This window comes from Theropithecus gelada, chromosome 9 (genome assembly GCF_003255815.1).
Source record: "Theropithecus gelada isolate Dixy chromosome 9, Tgel_1.0, whole genome shotgun sequence".
Lineage (NCBI taxonomy): Eukaryota > Metazoa > Chordata > Mammalia > Primates > Cercopithecidae > Theropithecus > Theropithecus gelada.
Window position 1 is genome coordinate 34,507,406 of NC_037677.1, and position 25,963 is coordinate 34,533,368.

At 44.8% G+C, this 25,963-nt stretch overlaps 1 protein-coding gene and 1 pseudogene across 4 annotated transcripts in view; both read left to right on the forward strand.

Moving 5' to 3' along the window:
• Window positions 1-15,819: 15,819 nt before the first annotated feature.
• On the forward strand, window positions 15,820-16,135 carry LOC112632028 (annotated as a pseudogene).
• A 2,179-nt stretch (window positions 16,136-18,314) lies between these two features.
• NMT2 (N-myristoyltransferase 2) overlaps window positions 18,315-25,963 on the forward strand; it is a 62,660-nt gene continuing 55,011 nt past the window's right edge. For 2 of the 4 annotated variants that reach the window (XM_025397424.1, XM_025397423.1), the window contains exon 1: window positions 18,315-18,535. In XM_025397424.1, coding sequence (XP_025253209.1) covers window positions 18,508-18,535 — 28 coding nt within the window. In that variant the 5' untranslated portion in view covers window positions 18,315-18,507. Of the gene's footprint in view, window positions 18,536-18,589; window positions 18,672-25,963 lie in introns of those variants that run through there. The other 2 variants (XM_025397422.1, XM_025397425.1) reach the window with 2 other exon arrangements.

A 25,963-nucleotide genomic window follows, 5' to 3' on the forward strand; every position in this document is an offset into this window, starting at 1 on the left:
GCTCTGTTGCCCAGGCTGGAGTGCAGTAGCGTGATCTTGGCTCACTGCAACCTCAACCTCCCAAGTTCAAGCAACTCTCCTGCCTCAAACTCCTGAGTAGCTACAATTACAGGCGTGAGCCACTATGCCAGGCTAATTTTTTTGTATTTTTAGTAGAGATGGGGTTTCATCATGTTGGCCAGTCTGGTTTGGAACTCCTGACCTCAACTGATCCACTTGCCTGGGATTCCCAAAGTGTTGGGGTTACAGGTGTGAGCCAAAGGGCCAGGCCCTAATTTTTTTAAATTGTATTTTTGTAGAGACAAGATCTTACTATGCTGCCCAGGCTGGTCTCAAACCCTGGGCTCAAGCGACCCTCCCACCTCAGCCTCCCAAAGTACTGGAATGACAGGCATGAGCCACCATGCCCAGCCTCTATTAACTTTTAAATGGTTGGTTAAAAGATCAGAACTTTTGTTTGATTGATGTTATATGTTATAGGTTGGCAAGGTTATTTTTAATGCCATCTTTTGGTTCAGACCTTCCAAAGTTCTTCCAAAGCCCCAATTTTTTCTTGAACTTTCATCCCATCCTAGACCACCATGCTGAATCTCAGACCTCAATCATAGATCCCAGGTTTTCTGGCTGGAGTTGCCCTTCCTGCCTCTCCTTGCTACTCCTGAAACCCCAAAGTCTCTTAGGGCCAGCTCACTTCCCATCCTTTCTGGTCCCCCCTTCCTCACCTCCTCACTAGCCCACTCCGCATGGTGTATATAATTTGTATCCACTGTACGTCCTGCCACCAGAACAAGGTTATCCTCCCAGTGGGCAAACCATGGTGTATTCTTTCTTTAATTCCCCATAGGTGCTCAGCTATGACGTCCAGCACTTCATTTGGTGATTTGAAGACCTGGGTTAAAATATTGGCTCTGCCATTTTATTCAAGATTCCCCTGAATTCACATTTATTGGACACTATGATATGTCGAAACTGTGCTCTGATGAGGGAATGAAAAGCTGAATCAGGTGTGGCTACTGCTTTCAAGGTGCTACAGACTTTGTTGTGTTCCCCTAAGTTCATATGTTGAAGCTATAACCTCTGGTGTGGCTGCATTGGCAGACAGGGCCTCTAAAGGGGTAGTGGACATTACATGTGCCATCAGGGTGGGGCCCTGAACTGATAGGATTAGTGTTCTTATAAGAAAAGATACCAGAAAGAAAACAAAAAGAAAAAGAAAAGACAGGCCAGGTGCAGTGGCTCTCATCTATAATCCCAGCACTTTGAGAAACTGAGGCAGAAGGATTGCTCAAACCCAGGAGTTTGGGACCAGCCTGGGCAATATAGTAAGATACCATCTCTACAAAAACTTTTGAAGAAAGAAAGAAAACAGCCGGGTGCGGTGGCTCATGCCTGTAATCCCAGCACTTTGGGAGGCTGAGGCGGGCAGATCACCAGGTCAGGAGATCGAGACCATCCTGGCTAAAACGGTGAAACCCCGTCCCTACTAAAAATACAAAAACAAAATTAGCTGGGTGTGGTGGTGCATGCCTGTAGTCCCAGCTACTCAGGAGGCTGAGGTGAGAGAATGGTGTGAACTCGGGAGGTGGAACTTGCAGTGAGCTGAGATGGTGCCACTGCACTCCAGCCTGGGCGACAGAGTGAGACTGTCCAAAAAAAAAAAAAAAGAAAAGAAAAGAAAGCAAGAAAGAGAGAGAAAGAAAGAAAACAAAAGACACCAAAGCTAATTATTTCTCTCCAAGAACACATACAAAGGAAAGGTCTTGCGAGGTCATAGCGAGAAGGTGGCAGTCTGCAAGTCAGGAAGGGAGCCCTCACCAGAAACTGAATCCCTACCTCCAGAATGTGAGACACAAATGTCTGTTGTTGATGCTTCCTATCTGTGGTACCTCCTCATGGCAGTCCAAGCTGACTAAGACACATGAAGATCAGAGCTTAGAAGTAGGAACAGGCGAGTTGGGCGGGGCAGGCTGTTTTGTTTGCAGGACGTGTCTCACATCAGGTTGCTAAGTCTTCCTTTGCAGCTGTTATGACCATGAAGCAAACAGGCCCTCAGGAGTCTGGCCTCACTGCCAGGCCTCACAGTGGGAGTCGAGGGACAGGATGGCTGCTCTGTGTCCAGAACATGGGTAACAACTAGTGAACAGGTCGATGGGAGACTGGGGTGACAAGTGACCGGGAAGTCTGAAACTGCTGAAGCCTGTGTAGGTCTACTGGAGGGATCTGACAGGGAGACGACGTGGTCCCAGCCGTGGAGAAGCCAGCCTGGGCTGCTCTGTGGTCCCTGAGACCCTGGCCTGAGGGTTCACCAGCCCCACCATCAATCAGATCTCAGGGTGTTTCTAGGATTCAAGGCCCTCAGGGAGCCCCTGAAAGCAAGGCTCGCTTTCCTAAGCGCTTCAAAGCTCAAGGAGCAAACAGCAGACCTGACCCATCCAGCAATGCTCTCAGCATGGGCCCGCTTAGCCTGCTCCCTCCTCAGCCAGTTTGCCCCAGAAACTAAAAATAAAATTGACAACAGAGGAGCATTAAACAGCAAAATCTAGCTGAGGGAGGAGCTGAGGCTTTGAACAATGACAACTGGCACACACCGTGGCCACCTCTGGTTGTCCCGTCCTCCCTGGGCATTAGGAATTTATGGATGGATATTCACTGGAGCGTCTGCTCTGCCAAGAGATAACTCAGCTTTCCTCTAAGCCTCTGTGGTTTTATATTTTTTTGTTTGTTTACTATTTCTTCCTCCTCTGCTACATGATAACCATCTCCCTGTATCTCCAGTTCAAATTCCCCAAAGCAAGAATCTAATTTGGTCTTCAGACCCTCTTTGAAGGGCTGCTTTCATACAGGGCCATTGGATGGTCCTGCCAGCCTGTGAGCTGTCTGCCCTGTCTCCCTGATAGTGACCTGTGGGCAGGACCCTTTTCCTGCAAGGGGTTGGTGAGAACCCAGGCACACTGAGGCAAGCCTGCCCTGCCTGTATTGGGTGGAATGTACTCAGCTGCTTGCAACAGAATAGCCACATACAACGCGTCTCTATTGCTGTGAGCTCATTTTCCATAGCAAGAAGCCTGCAGGTGGCTGGTCCTAGAACTCAGTGGCTCTGCGACCCCACAGAGGACATTTTTCCATCTGCCAAGTGGCTGGACAGTAGTTGCAGCAGTTCAATGAATACATCAAATCCAAAGATTTCCTTGACGCTCCCCTATCCCCACCCTCAGGAGATGTATTGATGTCTCTTTGACAAAAGAGAGCCATAGTCCCACCTCTAGCTGCAAGAGAAGCTGGTATATACAATGTTGACAGGGGGAAGTGGATTCTAATGACAAGGGAGATGATGAAACATTGTGTAGGCAAATGTCTGCCCTACGAAGTAAACATTTAACTATAGCATGGTACTGCAAGCCCTATAATAACTTGCTAAGACACTGATGTGGTTTGGCTATGTCCCCATCCAAATCTCACCTTGAAGTGTAATAATCCCCACATGTCAAGGGTGGAGCCAGGTGGAGATAATTGAATCATGGGGGGCGGTTTCCCCATACTGTTCTCGTGGTAATGAATAAGTCTCACGAGATCTAATGCTTTTATAAAGGGGAGTTCCCCTGCACACGCTCTCTTGCCTGCCACACATAAGACGTGACTTTGCTCCTCATTTGCCTTCGGCTATGATCATGAGGCCTCCCCAGCCATGTGGATGTGAGTCCATTAAACCTTTTTCCTTTATAAATTACACAGTCTCGGGTATGTCTTTATTAGCAGCGTGAGAGCAGGCTGATACAGACACTTCTTGGGATAAGTCACATAACCTCTTCGGGGCTCAGATTCCTAAAATGAAAAATGAAAATGATAGTACTTACATCACAGAGGTGTTGTACAGATTAATATGAAATAAAGTGTAAGAAAGTCTCTATTTCAATACTACTAGATAATGAACACACCTTGGCTCCTTCCTCCCCATCACCTACAGGGTAAATGCACAGTAAATACTTGCTAACCAAATAAACATTGCTTATCTGGAACATTATCCTCTTGAATTTTGTTGGCTATTTGTAAAAAGAAAGAAAATCAAGTCTACATGCGAAGTAAAAGTAAACATGAAAAATTCAAAGGCTGGCAGGCTAGGAATTAATTTAAAATGCAATCATGCTTCATTGTGTTTCAAAGAAAGCTAAGTAACTACATTGAAGCCTCCAACGCATTTTCCCCCGATCAACTGATTACCCATTGTTTCCCTCCCTTGGGTAGAAACCTTGGAATAATTTGCCATTTCTTCCTGCAACTGGCTCAGCTACACTCTTGGTTTTCGGCTTGGTTTTGATTTGGTTTTTTTCCTCCACTGGAAAGTCCCCAGGATAATCTGGATTTATTTCTCATCTGAAATAAAACACATTAACTGGCAGTATCCCTTTCATACTCCCTTCCTTACGAATGGTTCAAAACAGTCATTAAAATCCATCGCTCTCACCTGCATCTTTGACAACACAATCAGCGGATGCTTCTGCGGTAGAGTCAATGTAGTCACATTTGATTTCGAGACTCTTTATCAAATTAGCCCTGATTATATCACCTCCCCGTTCCATTTAGGGATCCTTTCCCTGCCAATTATGCAAAAAGACATTTGGTTTCCTTCTTTCTCCTACAACTTGTCATCAGAGGCGCCTGCGACTCTATCCAAGATCCAAGAATTCTTCCTTTAATTCAGAATTCATCTCAGAGCCCACTTCCTCCAGAAAACTCGCACCAGCCGCGGTGTGAAGTCCTATCTGTCCCACAAAACAAGACCATCTGAATTCTTGGCCTTCAACAGTCTGAAAAACCAAGAGACAGCGATAAACCTTTTTCTCTGGAATGTAAACTCTTCCATGCTTGGTGTGATGCCTGAGTGTAGTAATTTTACACATCCACCACAGTGGGTACTAAAAATTCACTCCAGTCATAAATCTTCAATCTGCTACCCAGTGCCAAGCCCACACCCATCTTCAGTTCTGGAGTTTCCAATGGCTTATGGGGCCTCCCCATACTCTAGGGCTTCTGGTTCCTCCAGAGTCAAGATGGTTGGGCAAGAGGGATTCATGGAAATGGTATAGCTGTTTTTTCCTCTCTCTCTTTTTTTCTTTGAGAAAAGGTCTCTTTCATCTAGGCTGGAGTGTAGTGATGCACGGCTCACTGCAGCCTTAACTTCCTGCGCTCAAGCAATTCTCCTGCCTCAGCCTCCTGAGTAGTTGGAACTATCGCTGCATGCCACCACGCCCAACTAATATTTTAATATTTTTTTTTGTAGAGCCAGAGTTTCACTGTGTTGCCCAGACTGGTCTTGAACTCCTGGGTGCAAACGATCCACCTACCTCAGCCTCCCAAAGTGCTGGGATTACAGGCATGAGCCTCCATACCCAGCCACTTCTTTAAAATTTAGAGACAGAGCCTTGCTGTGTCACCCCCCATCCCCCAGGCTGGAGTGCAGTGGCATGATCATGGTTCACTGCAGCCTTCAACTCCTGGCCTCAAGAGATCCTCCTGCCTTAGTCTGCCAAGTACGTGGAACTACAGGCACATGCCACCGTGCCCACTAATTTTTTTTTTTTTAAATTTTTTGTAGAGACAATGTCTCGCTATGTCGCCCTGGTTGTTTGAACTCCTGGCCTCCCAAAGTGCTAGGATTATAGGCATGAGCCACTGCACTTGACCAGTATAACTTGTTTTACTGAGTCAGTGCAGATGTAATCTTCTCTGTTATCCATGCCTTGCTGTATGGCAGGCATCCAAATATTGGTTCTCTCATGGAGCTTTTGCACAAATCTTTGGATGGCCCGAAAGTTACCTGGCTGAATGTTGTGCTCTGATTTCTAATCTTTTCTGCAAGTCCCTACACCTGGTCATGGACTCTATACTTCTTCTTACTGGACTTCCTCCTGACTTCTTGAGCAGGATACCAGCAAGAAAACTCAAACCCAGCCACCTTTCCTGGTCTCTGCTTGTCCCTTGGGACACTCACACAACTCTGATTGCTCCAGCAAGCCTTTCATTCCAAAATTACCCAGGCAAGAAGCAAGGACCAGTCTCTATTTGCTTGTCTCTTCCCAGGCTTCTGAAGTAATAGATCTGGCTTTCTCAAGAACTCTTTCACTGAGTTCTGCAACAACATGAGAGCCCGTGTGGACCCATGAGTTTCTACATCTTAGCAAGTGTCTAGATCAGGACTAAGATGTCAGTCCCTTCCCTTCTCACCAGCATCCTCAGTCTCTAAGGTTCTCTTGAAGCTCCACACATGTGGCTTCAGGGAAAGGAAAGAGTAGCGCTCACCTTGAACTTGAGTGATTTTCTAATGCCTGGACTTCTATTATTGTAAGATGGGGAGAATGAGGGGGGTTATTGGTCAATGAACTGGTCCTGCCAGCTCATAGGTGGTCCTTCAAATATGGGGATTTAGCACCTCTTATTCTCAGCTTTAGGGCTGTAGCCTCATTTTAGAGACAACATGAAATGTCCCATTGACATTCAGTGAAACAATGTTGTAATGCGTGTCCTTGCACGTCTATCTTTGTGAGCCTTTGAGAGTATGGCCAAAGGGTGAATTACTCATAGACGTTGCTAAATTGTTTTCCAGAAAGGTTGCACCAGTTTGCTCTTCCAAAACACTGCAGGAGCACATCCATTTCCTGACATTCTCCCCAAGCCCAGCTAGATATTCCTCAACCTGAAACATGGGACAGAGCTCTGGTTGGAAAGATCAACTCACTCAGTCAAAAGGCCAGATGAATGCACCATTCTTGTCATTTAAAGGTATCAAATACCAAGCTTTTCTGGAGACAGGGTGGAGGAAGGAGGGGGGATGGAAGAGAAAAGAGAAGGAAAGGCAAAGGGAAGAGAATAATTATTTTCAGGATCTATTGCCAGCTATTGTGCTTTATCTCAATTGCCTCATGGGGGCCAGGCCCAGTGGCTCACAGCTGTAATCCCAGCACTTTGGGAGGCTGAGGTAGGTGGATCACTTGAGATCAGGAGTTTGAGAATGGCCTGGCCAATATGGTGAAACCCCATCTCTATTAAAAATACAAAAGGTAACTGGACATGGTGGCGGGCTCCTGTAGTCCCAGCTACTTGGGAGGCTGAGGCAGAAGAATCACTTGAACCTGGAAGGCAGAGGCTGTAGTGATCCAAGATCATGCCACTGCCCTCTAGCCTGGGGGACAGAGTGAGACTCCATCTCAAAGAAAAAAAAAAAAGAAAATTGCTTTGAATTGCCTCGCGGCCAGGATGAGACGGAGGCAGGAGGTGAAGGTTTGTGCAATTGGGCTCCTAGAAGTGAGCTTGTGCCGTGCTGCTGACTATGGTGAAACTGAGCCTCTTAATCTTACCTCCAGCGATGCTACTTAGCTGCAGAGGTATTGCTGACACAGCAGCAAGCAGCAGAACGTTTTCTCTACACAACACTCTTGTCCACCTGGAGAAAGGCCCTCCCCTTCCTTCCTTCCTTCCTTCCTTCCTTCCTTCCTTCCTTCCTTCCCTCCCTCCCTCCTTCCTTCCTTCCTTCCTTCTTTCCTTCCTTCCTTCCTTCCTTGAGACAGAGTCTCTGTCACCCAGGCTGGAGTACAGTGGCATGACAGTGGCTCACCGCAACCTCTGCTTCCTGGGTTCAAGAGATTCTCCTGCCTCAGCCTCCCGAGTAGCTGGGATTGCAGGCACCTGCCACCACACCTGGCTAATTTTTGTATTTTTAGTAGAGACGGGGTTTCACCATGTTGGCCAGGCTGGTCTCGAACTCCTGACCTCAGGTGATCTGCCCGCCTTGGCCTCCCAAAGTGCTGGGATTACAGGCATGAGCCACCGTGCCCAGCTGAAAGGCCCTCTTTGAACAGAATAGGTATCTCGAATTAGTCAACATGGGATGTCTGACATCCTCCAAGCCCCCGGGGCACCACCCTGACTCCATAATTGCTCATTCACAGTGTTGTATGTACTCATCCACTGACCAAGTTCCAGTTCTCCAGAAGTCCTTCCTCTCCAAACCAGCAGCAGCAGTATCTGTGAGGGAAATTTGTGTCTATGATTTTTCTTTCTCTTTCTTTTCCCCCTTGTAAAACTCAAGTCCCTTAAAGGGACTGTGACAACTCAATGTATTTGGACTTCTCTAGATAGTCAGACTAAACATTATGAAATTCACTGTGTATTCAAGATTAAGAGCCATTAGACTTGGGGAACACTTTTTTTTTTGTCACTGCCTTTGTTAGCAAACGCTGGAATGAGAGTTGACAAGGTCAGGGAAGGCCACTCCCGTAGATAACAACTCCCTAGATAACAAACGTAGGGGCTGCAGATAGGACATGGGGCTGGTGGAGACAGTGAGGTGCTGGCAGTCAGGATCCCAGGGTCTGGATCTGACTCCCCAAAGATGTGTGTGTTTTTATCTTTGGAAAGGGGCATAACTCCCCACAAGCTTAACAGCATAATTATATGCAATTTAATTGCTAAAGTAATAGGAAAGTATTTATTGTATTGTTACAGAATATATATAATATACAATAATGTAATATATAATTTATAATATAATTTTTTGGGGGGGATGGAGTTTTGCTCTTGTCACCCAGGCTGGAGTGCAATGGCATGATCTTAGCTCACTGTAACCTCTGTCTCCCAGTTTCAAGCAATTCTCCTGCCTCAGCCTCCCAAGTAGCTGGGATTATGGACGTGTACCACCATGCCCAGCTACTTTTTATATTTTTAGTAGAGATGGGATTTTACCATGTTGGCCAGGCTAGTCTTAAACTCCTAAGCTCAGGTGATCTACCTGCCTCAGCCTCCCAAAGGGCTGGGATTACAAGTGGGAGCCACTGCGCCTAGCCATAATATAATAATTATATATACTGTACAAAATAATAATCTTATTGGCAAGGAGTTCTTAATAACATCAAAAAGAACACTTTCTTTCCTTTTTTTTTTTTGAGACAGAATCTTGCTGTGTCACCCAGTCTGGAGTGCAGTGGCGCCATCTCGGCTCACTGCAACCTCCACCTCCTGGGTTCAAGCAATTCTTCTGCCTTAGCCTCCGAGTAGCTGGGATTATAGGCGTGCACCACCACACCTGGCTAATTTTTGTATTTTTGGTAGAGATGGGGTTTTACCATCTTGGCCAGGCTGGTCTTGAACTCCTCACCTCGTGATCCACCCGCCTCAGCCTCCTAAAGTGCTGGGATTACAGGTATGAGCCACTGCGCCTGGCCTCAAAAAGAACATTTTCTTAGGACACTTTAGACAGTACTGAGCAAGGCTGAATACAGTGGCACATGCCTATAACCCCAGCACTTTGGGAAGCCAAGACTGGAGGATTGCTTGAGGCCAGGAGTCTGTGACCAGCCTGGGCAACATAGGGAGACCCCATGCCTGCAAAGATTTTTTTTTTGTTTAATTAGCTGCTTACCTCTGGTACCAAGCAAAATAAGAGAAGCCTGTAGGCTTTAGGGATACACAGACCTGGGCTTGTATTTTGTTTAAGGTATTTGTTTAGTGAATTTGGATAAATTATTTAACTTCTCTCGGGCTGTTTTTGCCTTGAAAAATGAGAAGAGTAAAGTAATCTTTTCAGACCGTTGTAGGGATTAAAAATCAACAGGTTTAAGGTTTCTGTTATGCAAGATGAATAAGTGCTAAAGATCTGCTGTACAAGATTGTGCTTATAGTCAATAATACTGTAATGTGTATGCACTTTAAAATCTAGTAAGAAGCCAGGTGTGGTGGCTCACGCCTGTAATCCCAACACTCTGGGAGACCAAGATGGGAGGACTGCTTGAGCCCAGGAGTTTCAAACCAGCCTGGGCAACATAGTGAGACCCCCATTTACAAAAAATTAAAAATAAAAAAATTAGCCAGGCATGCTGGTGTGTGCCTGTAGTCCCAGCTACTGGGGAGGTTGAGGTGGGAGCATCACTTGAGCCTGGGAGGTCAAGGCTCCAGTGGGCCATAATCACGCCACTATGCTCCAGACTGGGCAGCAAGTGAGACACTGTCTTAAAAAATAAATTAATTAAAATAATAAATAAGGCCAGGCACAGTGGCTCACATGTGTAATCCCAATATTTTGGGAGGCTGAGGTGAGCAGATCATTTGAGGTTAGGAATTCGAGACCAACCTGGTCAACATGGCAAAACCCCATCTCCACTAAAAATACAAAAATTAGCTGGGCTTAGTGGTGTGTGCCTGTGATTCAGCTACTGGGGAGGCTGAGGCAGCAGAATCGCTTGAAGCTGGGAGGCAGAGGTTGCAATGAGTCGAGATCCCGCCACTGCACTGCAGCCTGAGCTACAGAGTGAGATTCTGTCTCAATAATAACAATAACAATAATTAAATAACATATATTAAGAGGGTAAAATTTTTAAATAATACGTGTAAAACAGATGTCTAATATACCAGGGGACTTTATTAAACAGTAGTTATTATTGTTAAAAATGGAAAAACTGGATGTAAAAATCACTTTTTGTTTGTTTGTTTCACTTATCTTTCAATGAGAGCATGCCAAGTTTAGCAAATAATTCCGATTTTGCAAGGATTTTTTGCTGTGACCTGAGACCAGAGAATTGCCGCTTGTTCCAGATTTTGCAAGTGGCCGGTTTGGCTGTAGATCAGATGGAACTACCCTTCCCAAAATACAGTTTCCTTTCTCCTGGCTTCTAGGGAGAGCTTCCTCCTGGAACTTGGCCCTTTAGGACGCTGAACCCGGTGAAGTGTGGATTTGCAGCTCAGCACTCCTGAACATATGTTAACCTGAATTGGTCAAGTTCAGATAAAGGAGTAGTTTATTTTTTCCTTAGTGAGTTTAGGGTTTGCGTGGTTGATTTTTTACATTTTTTGGATTTTTCCCTTAGTATTTTATGAGGAAAATTTTCTTTATTTCCTTTAATTTTTAATTTCTGTGAGCACATAGTAGGTACATATATTTATGGGTTACATGACATATTTTGATGCAGACACACAACGTGTAATAATCACGTCAGCCTAAAAGGGGTGTCCATCTCCTCAAGCATTTATCCTTTATGTTACAATCAAATTATACTCTTTTAGGTTTTTTTAAATGTACAATTATTGACTATAGTCACTCTGTTGTGCTAGTAAATACTAGATCTTATTAATTCCTTCTGACTATATTTTATATCCATTAACCATCCCTTCCTTCCCCCAACTCCCCCCACCCTTCCCGGTCTCTGGTAACCATCCTTCTACTCTCTCTCTCCATGAGTTTAATTGTTTTGATTTTTAGATCCTACAAATAGGTGAGAACACGCGAAGTTTGTCTTTCTGTGCCTGGCATGTTTCACTTAACATAATGACCTCTAGTTCCATCCATGTTATTGCAAATGACTGGATCTCATTCTTTTTTACGGCTGAATAGTACTCCATCGTGTATATACACCACATTTTCTTTATCCATTTGTCGGTAAACAGGCACTGAGGTTGCTTCGAAATCTTGGCTATTGTGTTGCAATAAACATGGGAGTGCAGCTATCTCTTTGATATACTGATTTCCTTTCATATACTCAGCAGTGGGATTGCTGGATCGTATAGTGGGTCTATTTTCAGTTTTTTGAGGAACTTCCAAGCTGTTCTCCATAGTGGCTATACTAATTCACATTTCCACCAACAGTGTACAAGCGTTCCCTTTTTTCCACATCCTCACCAGCATTTGTTATTGCCTGACTTTTGGATAAAAGCCTTTTTTTTTTTGGTGGGGGATGGGGGGACATAGTCTCGCTCTGTCACCCAGGCTGGAGTGTAGTGGTGCGATCTCGGCTCACTGCAACCTGCACCTCCTGGGTTCAAGTGATTCCCCTGCCACAGCCTCCCTAGTAGCTGGGACTACAGGCATGCACCACCACACCCAGCAAATTTTTTATTTTTATTTTTTGTAGAGGTGAGGTCTCACCACATTGCCCAAGCTGGTCTCAAATGCCTGGGCTCAAGCAATCCTCCTGCCTCAGCCTCCCAATGTGCTGGGATGACAGGTGTGAGCCACTGCACCTGGCTTTTTTTTTTGCTTTTTAGTCAGGTTTTCTTCTCTCTTTAACTGTCACATATTTTGTTTTTGAAGGAGTGTGAACAACCGTGTGCTCCCATATAATTCCTGGAAGAAATCTCTGTTTTTAGAAGAAACAACTAAAACTGTATCTCTCCTTCCGATCACTGTACTTTGAGTTTTTATGAAAATCTATGGTAAGGAGAAATTGTGTCTGAATACTTCTGCAACCAGACTAATAAAAGGTCCTGAGCCATGTGCAGTGGCTCACACCTATAATTCTAGCACTTTGGGAGGCCAAGGTGGGAGGACTGCTCGAACCCAGGAGTTGGAGACCAGCCTGAGCAACATAGAGAGACCGTGTCTCTATAAAGTATTAATAATTTTTAAAATTAGCTGGATGTGGTGGTGCGTGCCTGTAGTTCCAGCTGCTCTGGAGGCTGAGGCAGAAGGATCGCTTGAGCACAGGAGGTAGAGACTGCATTGAGCCATGATCACGCCACTGCATGCCAGCCTGGGTGACAGTGAGACCTGTCTCAAAAAAAAAAAAAAAAAAAAAAATGTCCTGGAGGACATTATGTTAAGTGAAATAAAGCAGGCACAGGAGGATAAATTCTTCATGTTCTTACTCGTGTGGAAGCTAAAAAAATTGATCTCATGAAGGTCAAAGTAGAGCAGTGGTTACTAGTGGCTAGGAAGGAAAGTGGGGAGGGTGACTAGAGAGGTTGGTTAATGGATACAAAATTACAGCTGGATAGGAGGAATAAATTCTAGTGTTCTATAGCACTATAGGGGCATAATAGTTAACAATTTATTGTGTATTTTGAAATACCTAGAAGAGAGAGTTTTGAATGTTTCCAACGCAAAGAAAGGATAAATGTTTGCAGTGATTTTTTTGGCTAATTACTCTGATTTGATCATTACACATTGTATGTATGTATCGAAATATCACACCACAGCCCATAAATTCTATGGGCTGTATTATTAGGTGCTCATTAAAAACAACTTTAGGTTGAGGTGGAAAGATCTCTTGAGCCCAGGAGTTTGAGGCTGCAGTAAGCTGGGATTCTGCCACTAAACTCTAGCCTGGGCAACAGGCTGGAGATCCTGTCTCAAAAAAAGTTTTTAATTAAAAAAAAAAAAAAAAACAGCTAAGGCTGGGTGCCGTGGCTCATGCCTGTAATCCCAGCCCTTTGGGAGGCTGAGGTGGGCAGATCACTTGAGGTCAGGAGTTTGAGACCAGCCTGGCCAACATGGTAAAGCCCTGCCTCTACCAAAAATTACAAAAATTAGCCAGGTGTGGTGGCACATGCCTGTAGTCCCACTTACTCAGGAGGGTAAAGTGGGAGAACTGCTTGAACCTGGGACCAGAGATTGCAGTGAGCTGAAACTGAGTCACTGCACTCCAGCCTGGGTGACAGAGTGAGACCCCATCTCAAATAATACAAATTAAATTAAAAAACAGCTTTAAAAAGATATTGGGCTGGCAAGCAGGGAAAAAAAGGGGTGTCATAGATTCATTCTTTCATTCTATAGCTCTTATGAAGGGTCCTCTTTGTTTCAGGCACTATTTGGGTGATGGAGATACAGAGAGAAGCACATGATGTACGATTCTTCAGGAGCTGCTGGGCTAGTGCCGGGATGATGGCAAACATATAAAACCTCGGCAGGGGAGACAACGCGGGAGCTGTGTCCTTAGTGATGGCAGGGAGTAAGGAAAGGGCATTCAAGGGCCTGGTGCCTCCAGAGACAAGGAAGGGAGACCAGGGCATATGGAGGGCCTGGAGAGGCTTAGGTCAGAGCTAAGACCAGAGGTACGGTGAGGTTATGGTGTGGAAGGCCTTGAACACCAACCTAGGGGGATTTGACTTGATGTAGTAGGCAACTGGGAGTCACGTCGTTTCTAAGTCAGGGGATGAACATGCTCCGATTGCTATGGAAGAATTTTCCAAGCAGCGCTATTGAAAAGAGCGGTAGAGCTTGGATGCAGGGAGACACAGCATCTGGAGGCTGCTGCAGCCCTTGGCATGTATACAGCTGGTGCTCACCTCTGCCCTGCCTTTGTTTCCTCCTACCTTTCCTGATTTTCCTCTATCTCCTTCCTCTTCTTTACCTACTGCCCTCACTTTCTTCACCAGTTACTTTCTCCTCCATCCTTTCTTCCAGAAAGGGACAGAAGCTCTAATCGTGGACAGACTAGAACAGATCCTTTTGCCTCCTTTAGTATTTCTACTTCGAGTAAAAATGTCCAGTGAGAGTGTACTTCCGGAATATATTATCCTTATCAATCAAAGAACTAATGAACTTTGGCAATAAACTATCCGGTGATGTACTTGTGGGGAAAGCCTGAACACATTTAAGGAGTTTGGCGAGCAGTGCAGTTTCAAGGTGACCCTATTTATAGAATGGAGGCACCTTGCAGCTCCTAAATGAACACATACTTCCAATCTGCTGTGGCATCATTCCGGTTCCTCTAGAATTTTCCTTGGCATCACCCGCAAGCCCCAACTTGTCCTATGGGGACAAGACACAGACTCACCAACTGTGAAATTCTGAAAGGCAGCTGATCTGCAATACTCACTGTGGCACCAACCTGCTGGTTTGAACAAGTATGAAAACCTTTTAGCAGAATACCAAGCAACAGGAAGTGAAAATTACCCTCACAGTGACCACGAGAAAAGCTTCTCCAATGCACAGTTGCAAAAGGTGCAGGGTAGTTATAGGGTCCCTCAAAAATTAAAAAGAAATGCAGTCACTTAAAAAATAAAATAAAATCCAGCCAAACACGACTCTAAAGCAAACTAGCTAGCAAGAATAGCCAGTGTATCCCAAAAGCAAGGGGCTTTGCTTTTGTGAACCCAGAACAGAAAGTACAAACTAATGGTTTGGCCTGAGTCTTTTTCAGACATACCCAGGTATACAGATAGTGATCGTGATAGTAATAAAATGAGGGTCTTTAAGGATTTCTTTCCTTTTTTTTTTTTTTGAGACAGTCTTTCTCTGTCACCCAGGCTGGAGTGCAGTAGTGCGATCTCGGCTCACTGTAAGCTCCGCCTCCTGGGTTCACGCCATTCTCCTGCCTCAGCCTCCCGAGCAGCTGGGACTACAGGTGGCCACCACCACTCCCGGCTAATTTTTTGTATCTTTGGTAGAGACAGGTTTTCACCATGTTAGCCAGGATGGTCTCGATCTCCTGACCTTGTGATCCACCTGCCTGAGCCTCCCAAAGTGCTGGGATTACAGGCGTGAGCCACTGTGCCCGGCCTAAGGATTTCTTTTGGTCTTTGTTTTTCTGTATGTTGATTAGTTATTACTGCATAATAAAACACTCTAGGCTGGGCACAGTGGCTCACGCCTATAATCCCAGCACTTTGGAAGGCCGAGGAGGGTGGATCACTTGAGGTCAGGAGTTCAAGACCAGGCTGGCCAATACAGCGAAACCCCGTCTCTACTAAAAATACAAAAATTAGCCAGCGTGGTGGTGGGCACCTGTAATCCCAGCTACTCGGGGGGCTGAGGCAGGAGAATCTCTTGAACCTGGGAAGCAGAGGTTGCAGTGAGCCAAGATCGTGCCATGGCACTCCAGCCTGGGCAACAAGAGTGAAACTCTGTCTCAAACAAAAACAAAACAAACAAACAAAAAACGTGGTTAGAATAGTACATTTTATGTTGTATGTATTTTACCAAAATTAAAAAAGAAGTCAAAATAGTTTAAATAAAACAAGACCAATTATATGACTATAGTCTTACATCTGTAGTAGGAATGGGCCAAGCAGAATACAAAATTCCCAAAGGCCTTTTAAAATACACTGGTGAGATACTACTTAGCCCAGGGCCTGGTGGCTAGGCTGGTTCTCTCCTTTCCAATTAGAGGTCTCTGCCGCTAACATGCTCCACCAGATCATCGGTCAGGCTAAGAAGCATCCAAGCTTGATCCCCCTCTTAGTATTTATTGGAGCTGGAGGTACTGGAGCAGGACTGTATCTCTTGCGTCTGGCATTGTTCAATCCGGATGTTAGTTGGGACAGAAAGAATCACCCAGATCCCTGGAACAAACTGGGTCCCGATGATCAATACAAGTTCTACTCAATGAATGTGGATCACAGCAAACTGAAGAACGAAGGTCCAGACTTCTAAATGAAATGTTTCACTACAAAGCTGCTTTAGACTGAAAGTCTTCCAGAATTCATCCGCACAATTTTCCACTTCACTAGGAAATATTTCCCCTCTAAATGAATGAAATCATGTTGATGTAACCTATTGGAGATTACACTGATTAATAAATAACTGAAACTTGAAAAAATAATACACTGGAAGTCATTCTACAGTGATCCCATCCACCAAATAAACTTCAGATATAAGACGCTGGAAGATGCCACTTGGTTCCAGTTCTCCAAACTCTGGAATTAAGCCAGGGAAAGAAGTAAAAATGTTTAGAAACATAGTGTTTCTATACAGGACGGTAGGATTTAGGAAGGCCCAGGGTCATCTGTAAACTTTTCCCGCCTTCCAAAGATTAATGCTATAAAACATTTGTATTAAATAATACTTCAATCCAGTACTGTACCGACGTCTGGACCAACTTCTTTCTGTTCTGGGGAACAGATGTTCCCTGTTTATCATTGTCTTCTAGTGTTTCACTGGTTTTTGATGCCCTTATTTTATTTCTCCAGGATTATTTGTTTTCTTATTCTTTTTTAGAGCAGTTCTTAGTCAAAACTTCTTGAAAATTCAAATAAATATGTTTGCTGAGTTTCCTTTGCCTTAAGTTTTAAAAACTCTTTTAGAGAACCCTTCTGGCAGGTTACAGTGGCTGATCTGATTGATAAGCTTGCTCCTGGCCAGTTTCCTGTTGGTTACCCGACCCAGCTACGGGTTCTCCAACAACCCATGTTCGTAGAGATGAGCTGCAGGAACCTCACTCATCTGTATTTGCTTTTATCCTAAAGTTTCACAGAGGTGACATATGACATTTTGCCTCACAAAGAGTTGCAATTGTTAAAGGCAATATTGAATTTCCTTTTGTGTTTTGGCCCCATTTGCCCTTCTTACAGAATTTTAGTTGTGTCAACGCCAAACAGCTGATGGACTTTGAAATCGCTCTGCAATTTTCATCTTTTGATACTTCTAGCTCATTGCGTTTTAAAAACTTAGTCTCCCTTGGGGGAAAAAGCCATAGAATGCTCCTAGTATCTTCTGCAAATAAAGGACCCACACCAAAAAATTCAGGCTCTTTAAAGTCTCATATTCCTCACTGAGCGGGTTCTGACGACTGTCTTTGCAAAACCACCGCAGAGACTTCTGGTGGCCTGGCAGCACCTTTGAACAAGATCATCTCAGCAAAGCAAAGGACAGGGCTGCTCTGTACAGAATGCAATAGCAAATAAGCAAGGCTGAACTTCACCGGCCTTCTATTTGGCAATACTACAGAGTGCCTCCCTTCCCTCTTCTGAGAGAGACAGAGGACGATTTCAGCGCAGAAGGCCGTGCGCGTTCGCTTGGAAATCTAGGTCATAACCTTGACTTTGGGAAAGGGTGGCCTACCTGAAACTGTCCAATCCCCCGGCATCGTGGACACGTCCCCATGTCCCTCAAGATGTCTGTTCTGGTCCGAGCCGTCCGTAGTGTCCAGGAAAAGCACGGGTAGCTCAAGAATTTCTCTGTCAAGAGTTTTAGTGCTGCAAGCCTGGTTGGGACAGGGCGGTGGGAGGGTTTGAAATACTGTTTTGACTTTGAATTTGATTTTATAATGTATTAGATGGATAGATGCGAAATGGATTGTTAACATGTATGTGGAGGGGCGGGAAGAGCTTCTGGAAAGCCTCAGCCCTGAGTGCCTACTCCTAAGTGGGAAAATCCCCTGCACGGGTTGGGAGCGCTCCCTAAGTCGTCCGGAAGTAAAATCGCATGGCCTGTGTTCCAAAAATGCCGCCACTCAGGATGTCAAGTCTGCAGGTTTCCAGCCTTGAGAGCCCAGCCCCAGGCAGAGGCACCGCGCAGGCCTGGATATACAGGACTCGCCCTGCGCAGGGCTGGCCTCGGTGGGCAGGGTTGGAGCTGGTGGGGCGGGGCCAGCTGGGAGGGGCGGGGCGGGGTTAGAGGGCGGGATTGAGGCCGGCCGGGCGGGGAGAGGCGGGGCTGGGGGGAGGGGCCTCGGAGGTGGGCGGGGTTAGAGAGCTGGATTGAAGCCGGCAGGACGGGGAGAGGCGGGGCTTGAGGGGAGGGACGAAGAGGTGGGCGGGGTTCAAGAGCGGGATTGAAGCCCGTGGGGCAGGGCGGGGCCGGCGGGGCGGGGCGGGGCGGGGCGCAGCGCCAAGGCTCCGACTCCAAGCAGTACGGCGGGCGGCGCTAGAGGGAGCTGCGGCCGCGCCCGCCCCGCCGCGCCGGCTCGGCCCCGAGCGCCGCCTCCCCAGCCAGCGCCGCCGCGATGGCGGAGGACAGCGAGTCTGCGGCCAGCCAGCAGAGCCTGGAACTGGACGACCAGGACACGTGCGGGATAGACGGAGACAATGAGGAGGAGATGGAGCACGCCAAAGGGTAGGGGCGGCGCACCGGGAGCTACAGGGCGGGGACCGCGCGCGCCAGGGTCTCTCGCTCGGGGGCTGGCTCCCAGGAATGGGGGCTCTTCGGCCGCTCCGCCCCGCGATGGCTTCTCCGCGGAGCGGAGCCCGTGGTGAGGTCCGGGGCTCGCGGGAGAGGACAGTGCGCTGGGAGGCGAGGCCCGGGGTGGGCGGGGAGGCTGGGGCCCGGGCGGGGACCGGCGACGCTACTGTCACCTGCCGTGCGCCCCCGGCCGGCCTCGCCCATCCCCGCCGGCGGCCTGGCCCAGGAGGCGCGTGTTGCCCTCGCCCGCGGGTGGCTCCGGTGGGCTCCGAGGAGAGGCGCGACGCCCTGCCCTTTGTGGCGGCCGTAGCCTGGGGTAGGAGGTCGCCCTCTTCTGCCCCCTGCCATCCTTGTTAAGTCCCTTCAGACCCCCTCTCCACGGCCGCCACCCAAAAAGAATGGGCAAAGACGTGGGTGGAGCGGCATGGAGGTGCCCCTGGTGGTGTCGGGGCTGCGGGCGGCGAACTGCGCAAAGTTCTGGCGCGGAGGGGGTCCCGGGCCCGGCCCCTGCTGGGGATACTGGGCTTTGCACCGCCTTGCGTGTCCCTACAGCTTTTCAGAGCAGGGCCGATCCCCTGAGCCGGGCTCTCGCTGACCTGGCCGCATCCCGTTTGCAAAGCTAGTATTTGATCTCCAAAACTCGATGCACCAAGCATTTTCACACTTGATCAGGTTTCTTAATCCTTTGCCTTTGCCCCCGAACCCTACAGACTTGATTTGCTCTTCTGTTGGAGAAAAGGATTGCTTCAGGTGAAGGCTGGTGTTGATGCTCTCTTTTTAGAGGCAGTGGGTCATTTTACATAAAAACTGGTGTCCTTTTAAAGTGCTGTTTGCATTACCCTTTTACCCTATTGGATTCAAACTATGCGCTGGCACAGAGCGGTTCTTGCTACACCCTTAGAAGTGAGATTTTTCGAACCATGGTGAGTGATGGAGAAGTGGGTCAGCTTAAAAAACATGATAGGGAGGCCTGAGTCACAGATGGTTTACTCAGTTCGTAGAGAGATTCTTGAAATGATTGATCGTTGAAAGTGTAAATCATTTGCATTCTACTTGTTTACTTTAAGATTTATTAAAGAAAGGGACTTTTTACTGACCTTTAATTCATTATAAAATATTAACAAGAAATCAAGGAAAAGAAAAGCCGACTATGTGCATCTCCCATTTGCAGGTTGTTTTTCTTTTTGCCGTGAATACTTCAGTGGCGTCTGCAAGTATCGAATGTTCGAGTCTAGAATTTTTTTTTTTTTTTAAAGAGAGGAAAGGAAATTGCGCAGAAATCTGAACCTGAACTCTGTTTATGCAGGGATAGAAACGTACTTGTGATAGATGGCTAAATACAACTATGTTTTTGAAACGGTAGTTCTAGTGCCAGAAATGGGCCCAGGTGCAGATGCAAGCTGACGGATTAACTTAAGTACCTATATTGTCTTTCTGGAGAGACCCTGGATTTTTATCTTCTCTGCTGTAATTCCTGTTTATTGTTCCTCCTTTGATTGATATTCTGGGTTGGGGGCTTGATTAGGACTTCTTTGCCTACACTGTTGAGAATGTCCCTGGTACAAAGAATTCCTCATCTGTGTGCCCATTGATCTGAGCCTGTCCCCTGACACCTTTCAAGCAGCTAAAGTTCCCAGAGTAGCACCCAGAGGCATCTCTGCTGCCTTCAGAAGTTTTCAGTTTTGTATATCAGCACATTCATTATATGTTAGAAAGTTTATCAAAATTTAGAGATGCCACGTGTACTGAAATGTTTAAACCAAGAGCAGATACCATGTTAATAGCTTCTAGTGGGAAAAGATTAACATAATAGATGTATTGTACTCTATTTAAATGTAAGGAGATTAGGAAAACTCCAAATGACTGCTCTCCTTGGATTGCCTGTTTGGATTTGAATTTAGACAATGTGTGCCAAATTTGGGGGAGTAAATGTGTTTTATTTGGCTCATGTACTGACGATATCGCAGTAGAAACCTAGGTTTTCTTTAAGTAGCTCAAGTTTGTAAATGTTAAAATTTCAAAGACTCTTTTTCTATCCTTGGCCTCTTCATTCCCATCAGTTTAAATAAATAACAAATAATGAGCCTTTGGATGAATCAGTAAGAACATGTTTCACCTTTTAAAGGCAGTTTGTCAATTTGAGGCCACCAGGCAGCGGCCAGTGCAGAGCGGTAATTTACTGAATAGTACCCTTGTGGCCTGAAAGAATTCATTTACCCCACCACTCAGTATAATGTATTTACTAGTCGTTTTAGACATACTAAATTGAAACTAGAGCCTCAAATAAAAGGAAAATACCCAATTAGAGTCTTGTTGTGCTCCAGAATGTAAGTATGTAAATATGTAAAACTGCATATGCTTTTATTTTATTTTCATGGAATTTTCTTCATGGACTAAAAAGGGTATTTCATTTTATAAATAATGCTAAGAGTCCATGAATGAAATATCATATGTTTTATGTTTAATTAAAAGCAATGGTGTAACTGTTATAAAATACTTGTCTCACTGTCTTTATATCTTGTTTTTCATGGAAAATGTACTCTTTTTTTTTTTTTGACGGAGTCTTGCTCTGTCACCCAGACTGGAGTGGTGCAATCTCGGCTCACAACAATCTCCGCCTCCTGGATTCAAGCAATTCTCCTGTCTCAGCCTCCTGAGTAGCTGGATTACAGGCGCGTGCCACCACGCCCAGCTAATTTTTGTGTTTTTAGTAGAGATGCGGTTTTACCATGTTGGTCAGGCTGATCTGGAACTCCTGACCTCAGGTGATCTGCCTGCCTCGGCCTCCCGAAGTGCTGGGATTACAGGTGTGAGCCAGTGTAAATAGTTAAATGTACTTTTTAACTTTTTGGTCCACCCAAGCATGAAAGTGGCAAACCACTATAAAAATTTCATGAATTACAAAGAACATGGGGGAAGGAGGGATTGTCAGTTTTAATGAGACTATATTCAGACAAGTATAATTTTATTATTTTCAAACAATATGCGGCAATTAGAATCAGGCTAATAGAGGATTGCCTAAAGAGATCTTTATATAACTTGCTTTAACACATGATTTGCAATTAGAATTAGGGAGTAGGTCTTTATATAGAGCTTGAAGGAGCCTGGAAAGACTTTCTACATAGATAAAAATTAACCTCAGTCCAGCTATGTGAATTATTAGAAATAGTCCAGATTACTGAAGATTTCTGTTCTGCTATGGGTGGCAGTGGTACGAAAGAGGTGACGTGGAGGATGATTTTTTTTTTTTTTTTTTGAGATGGAGTTTTGCTCTTGTCGCCCAGGCTGGAGTGCAATGGTGCAATTTTGGTGCACTGCAACCTCCGCCTCCCGGGTTCAAGCAATTCTCCTGCCTCAGCCTCCCGAGTAGCTGGGATTACAGGCATGCATCACCACAGCCAGCTAATTTTGTGTTTTTAGTAGAGACGGGGTTTTACCATGTTGGTCAGGCTGTTCTCAAACTCCTGACCTCAGGTGATCCCCCAGCCTCAGCCTCCCAGAGTGCTGAGATTACAGGCGTGCACCACCACACCTGGCTAATTTTGTATTTTTAGTAGAGATGGGTTTTTACCATGTTGGTCAGGCTGGTCTTGAACTCCTGACCTCAGGTGATGCCCCTGCCTTGGCCTCCCAAAGTGCTGGGATTACAGGCCATGGCACCCGGCCTGGAGGATGAATTTCCTGGGAGCTTTCACAGTTGGATCTGAGGTTAAGATGCTCAAGGATCTTTAATACTTCCCTCATTTTGCTGTGTTCTTGCCTTCTGTTCCTTTCTTCTGAAGGGCTTTGGGGACATTGAGGACAGGGCAAATTGTTGAAGAATCGTGTGGAACCCACTGTCTTCTTCTCGCTGTCCTTTTGATGTCAGGCTTTTCTGTTTATGAAATACATTTGGTATTGATCATGATCTCTTACTGAGCTAATGTTATTGTCCATTGTTGGAGATGGAGTCAAATAAAATTCGTGTTGAACTTTGGTAACAAAACCAAATCTCTCCCCTTGCTTTACCAACATTGACTTACGGAGTGCATATACGTCCTGGAAAAATAGATGTTTCTCATAGCTTTCCATTAAGAGAGCTTTTCCCTCAATATTCACTGGAAGCAGCTACTAAGAAGATTTATATAGGAACCAAAATAAACATAGATTATAAGTATGTCTTTGTTGGCAGATACATGACTAAATTAGTCCCTGGGGTAGACATGAAATAGTTTTAGTATTTAAGGGTTAATATGTTTTTAAGAGTTCTTTTTCTTAGAAAGCTTGAAGACCTGGTATTGGACAAAGATGAAAACTTTGGAATTCTTTTAACAAAGAACATAACCTATCTTCTACCATCCCCAATTTAGGGGGGTTTAAAAAAAAAGGAAGTTCTTCTTTGGGTACTATGTTGTTGTATCGGACTTTATCTGTCTATTGTTGAAATTGAGTTGGGAACTTCCCCTTTGTCAGCTGTCTGCTATCAGCGGGAAAACGCAGAAACATATTACGACTTGCAATAGGTTTTTCTTATGGAAAATTTAGGGATAACTCAAAGCTGCCCTTTCTGAAATTTGATCTGTTGTCAACTGTATAAATCTAAATGGAAAAATGGATTAACAACGGTCTTTGCCTGAGGGACTTCCTCAAATTAAGAACTGCGGTTTGAAATGGTCAAGTATCTGCTAAGACTTGCATCTGAATGGGTGATGTCATCCTTTGGCCCAGAACAAACTTTTTCCGGGGTTGTCTAAATATAGGACACATACTTTGCCATCTTTGTTTATTAGCACAAATGTACACTATACATCTATACTAGTTAAAATCACTTTATTTTAACAGAACCAAGTACTACTCCAAGTTCAAGAAATTGATTGTTGTTTCATTTGAAAACATGTTAATGACTTCTTAAAAATATGCTTATTCAAAAATCAAACGATAGGGCCAGGTATGGTGGCTCATGCCTGTCATCCCAGTTCTTTGGGAAGCCAAGGCGGAGGATCGCTTGAGGCCAAGAATTCCAGATCAACCTGGGCAACATAGCAAGACCCTATCTCTACAAACTAAAAAATGAGCTAGACATAGTGGTGCATGTGTATAGTTCCAGCTACATGAGAGGCTGAGATGGGAGAATTGCTTCAGCCCAGAGAGCTGTGATCGCACTACTGTATTCCAGCCTGGGCAACAGGATGAGACTCTGTCTAAAAATATACATATATATATATCTTACACATATATATTTATATATATCACATATGTAGATATCAAATATATAAATATATAAATATCAAATATATAGAGGTATGTAAATATCAAATAGAGATATATAATATCAAATGCATAGAAATATATAAATCAAATATATATATAAATCAAATATATATATATCAAACAATAAGGTATATAACGTAGAGTGAAAGTCCCTGGTCACCTTATTTCCCAGAGATGTCACCACTGACAGTTTAATTAACTCAGTTTTTAATATGTGTGTGTGTTTAGCATCACTGGGATCTTACCGTACCTGGTGCATTTGTTACCGTGTATCTTTTGCTGTTACTGTTGTCTGCTGGCACTTTCTGGGGTGATAGTAATCCAGTTGGGCAGTCATCAACACATGGAGGACTTGCATGTGACAATTGTGACTGAGGAGCTGAGTGTTTTTATTTTACTTGAATTAAATTAAATTTAAATAGCTCCATGTGACTAGTGGGTATCATATTGGACAGCTCAGATCATATTCAGTCTTTGAATTTTGTTTGTAAGCTTTCTTGGTACTCAAAAATTTCTGTATTTTATTTCCTGTCTTTGGCAGACTATGTCTAGTTTTCATTCTTTTTTTCTTCTGTAGATTATCTGATGCTTTTTTTTTTGAGACAAGGTCTCACTCTGTCGCCTGGGCTGGAGTGCAGTGGCACAATCTCAGCTCACTACAGCCTTGACCTTCTGGACTCAAGTGATCCTCCCACCTTAGCCTCTCAAGTAGCTAGGACTACAGGCACATGCCACCACACCTGGCTAATTTTTGTATTTTTGTAGAGACAGGGTCTCACTATGTTGTCTAGGCTGGTCTTGAACTCCTGAGCTCAAGCAATTCACCCACCTCGGTCTCCCAAAGTGCTGGGACTACAGGTGTGAGCCACCGTGCCTGGCAATCTGTACATTTTGAACAAGCATGTTTTCATCCATATTTCTTTATCCATATCAAAGAATTAACCACTATTTAAAATATTCTACCATCTCACAAGAAAAAACGGGTAGGATATTTTGACTTCTTTTCATTTCCTGGGTTTTACTGAAATAACCTGGAATTGTAATTATTTTATTTTTGCCCTTGTGTCACTAGAGACTTTTTTCTTAACTATTACATGATGTTTCACATCCCTGTTAACAAAAATGTTTTAGACTTTCCTGACAGCTCTACTGTTTTTATGGGTTTCATTGTTCCTTATAAAACACATCCTCCCGGCCAGGCGTGGTGGCTCATGCCTGTAATCCCAGCACTTTGGGAGGCTGAGGTGGGCAGATCACCTGAGGTCAGGAGTTCGAGACCAGCCTGGACAACATGGTGAAACGCCATCAATACTAAAAATACAGAAAAAAAGTTAGCCAGGTGTGGTCACGGGCGCATGTAATCCCAGCTACTCAGGAGGCTGAGGCAGGCAGGAGAATGGCTTGAACCCGGGAGGTGGAGGTTGCAGTGAGTCGAGAGCGCACCATTGCACTGTAGCCTGGGCGACAGAGCAAGACTCTGTCTCAAAAAAATAAAAGTAAAAAATAAAACACATCCTCTCTTTTTTTTCTTTAAGAGCATTCTCATATGATTTTTTTCTTAGAGTGTATGGATGATATATTTTGAGTTCTTGCATGTCTCAAAATGCCATTCTTTTCCCCTCCCACATAATGCATAGCCTGGGTGTGCATGTGACTCTATGATAACAATCATTTTCCTTGAAACTCCATAAACGTTGGTTTAATATCTTCCACCATTTACTGGTATAGATGTTGTTTTCTTGTTTTGTTTTTGATTTTTGAGGCAGAGTCTTGCTCTGTCACCCAGGCCAGGCTGGTCTCGAACTCCTGACCTCGACCTCAGGTGATCCAACTGCCTCGGTTCCCCAAAGTGCTGGGACTACAGGTGTGAGCCACTGTGCCTGACCAGATGCTGTTTTCTCTTCTTCTCTTTCTTTTCTAGGTAACCTTATTCTTTTTGTCTGTTTTAACTTGTTTTCAGTCTAGAAGCTTCTGCCTTTTTTTCCCCTGTTCTATGACCAAAGGGTTTCCATGTCCTTTGACATGCTGGGATCGCCTTTCCTTTTTTTTTTTTTTTTAAATTTAATTTTTTTTTTTTTTTTTTTTTTTTTTTTTTTTTTTTTTTTTTTTTTT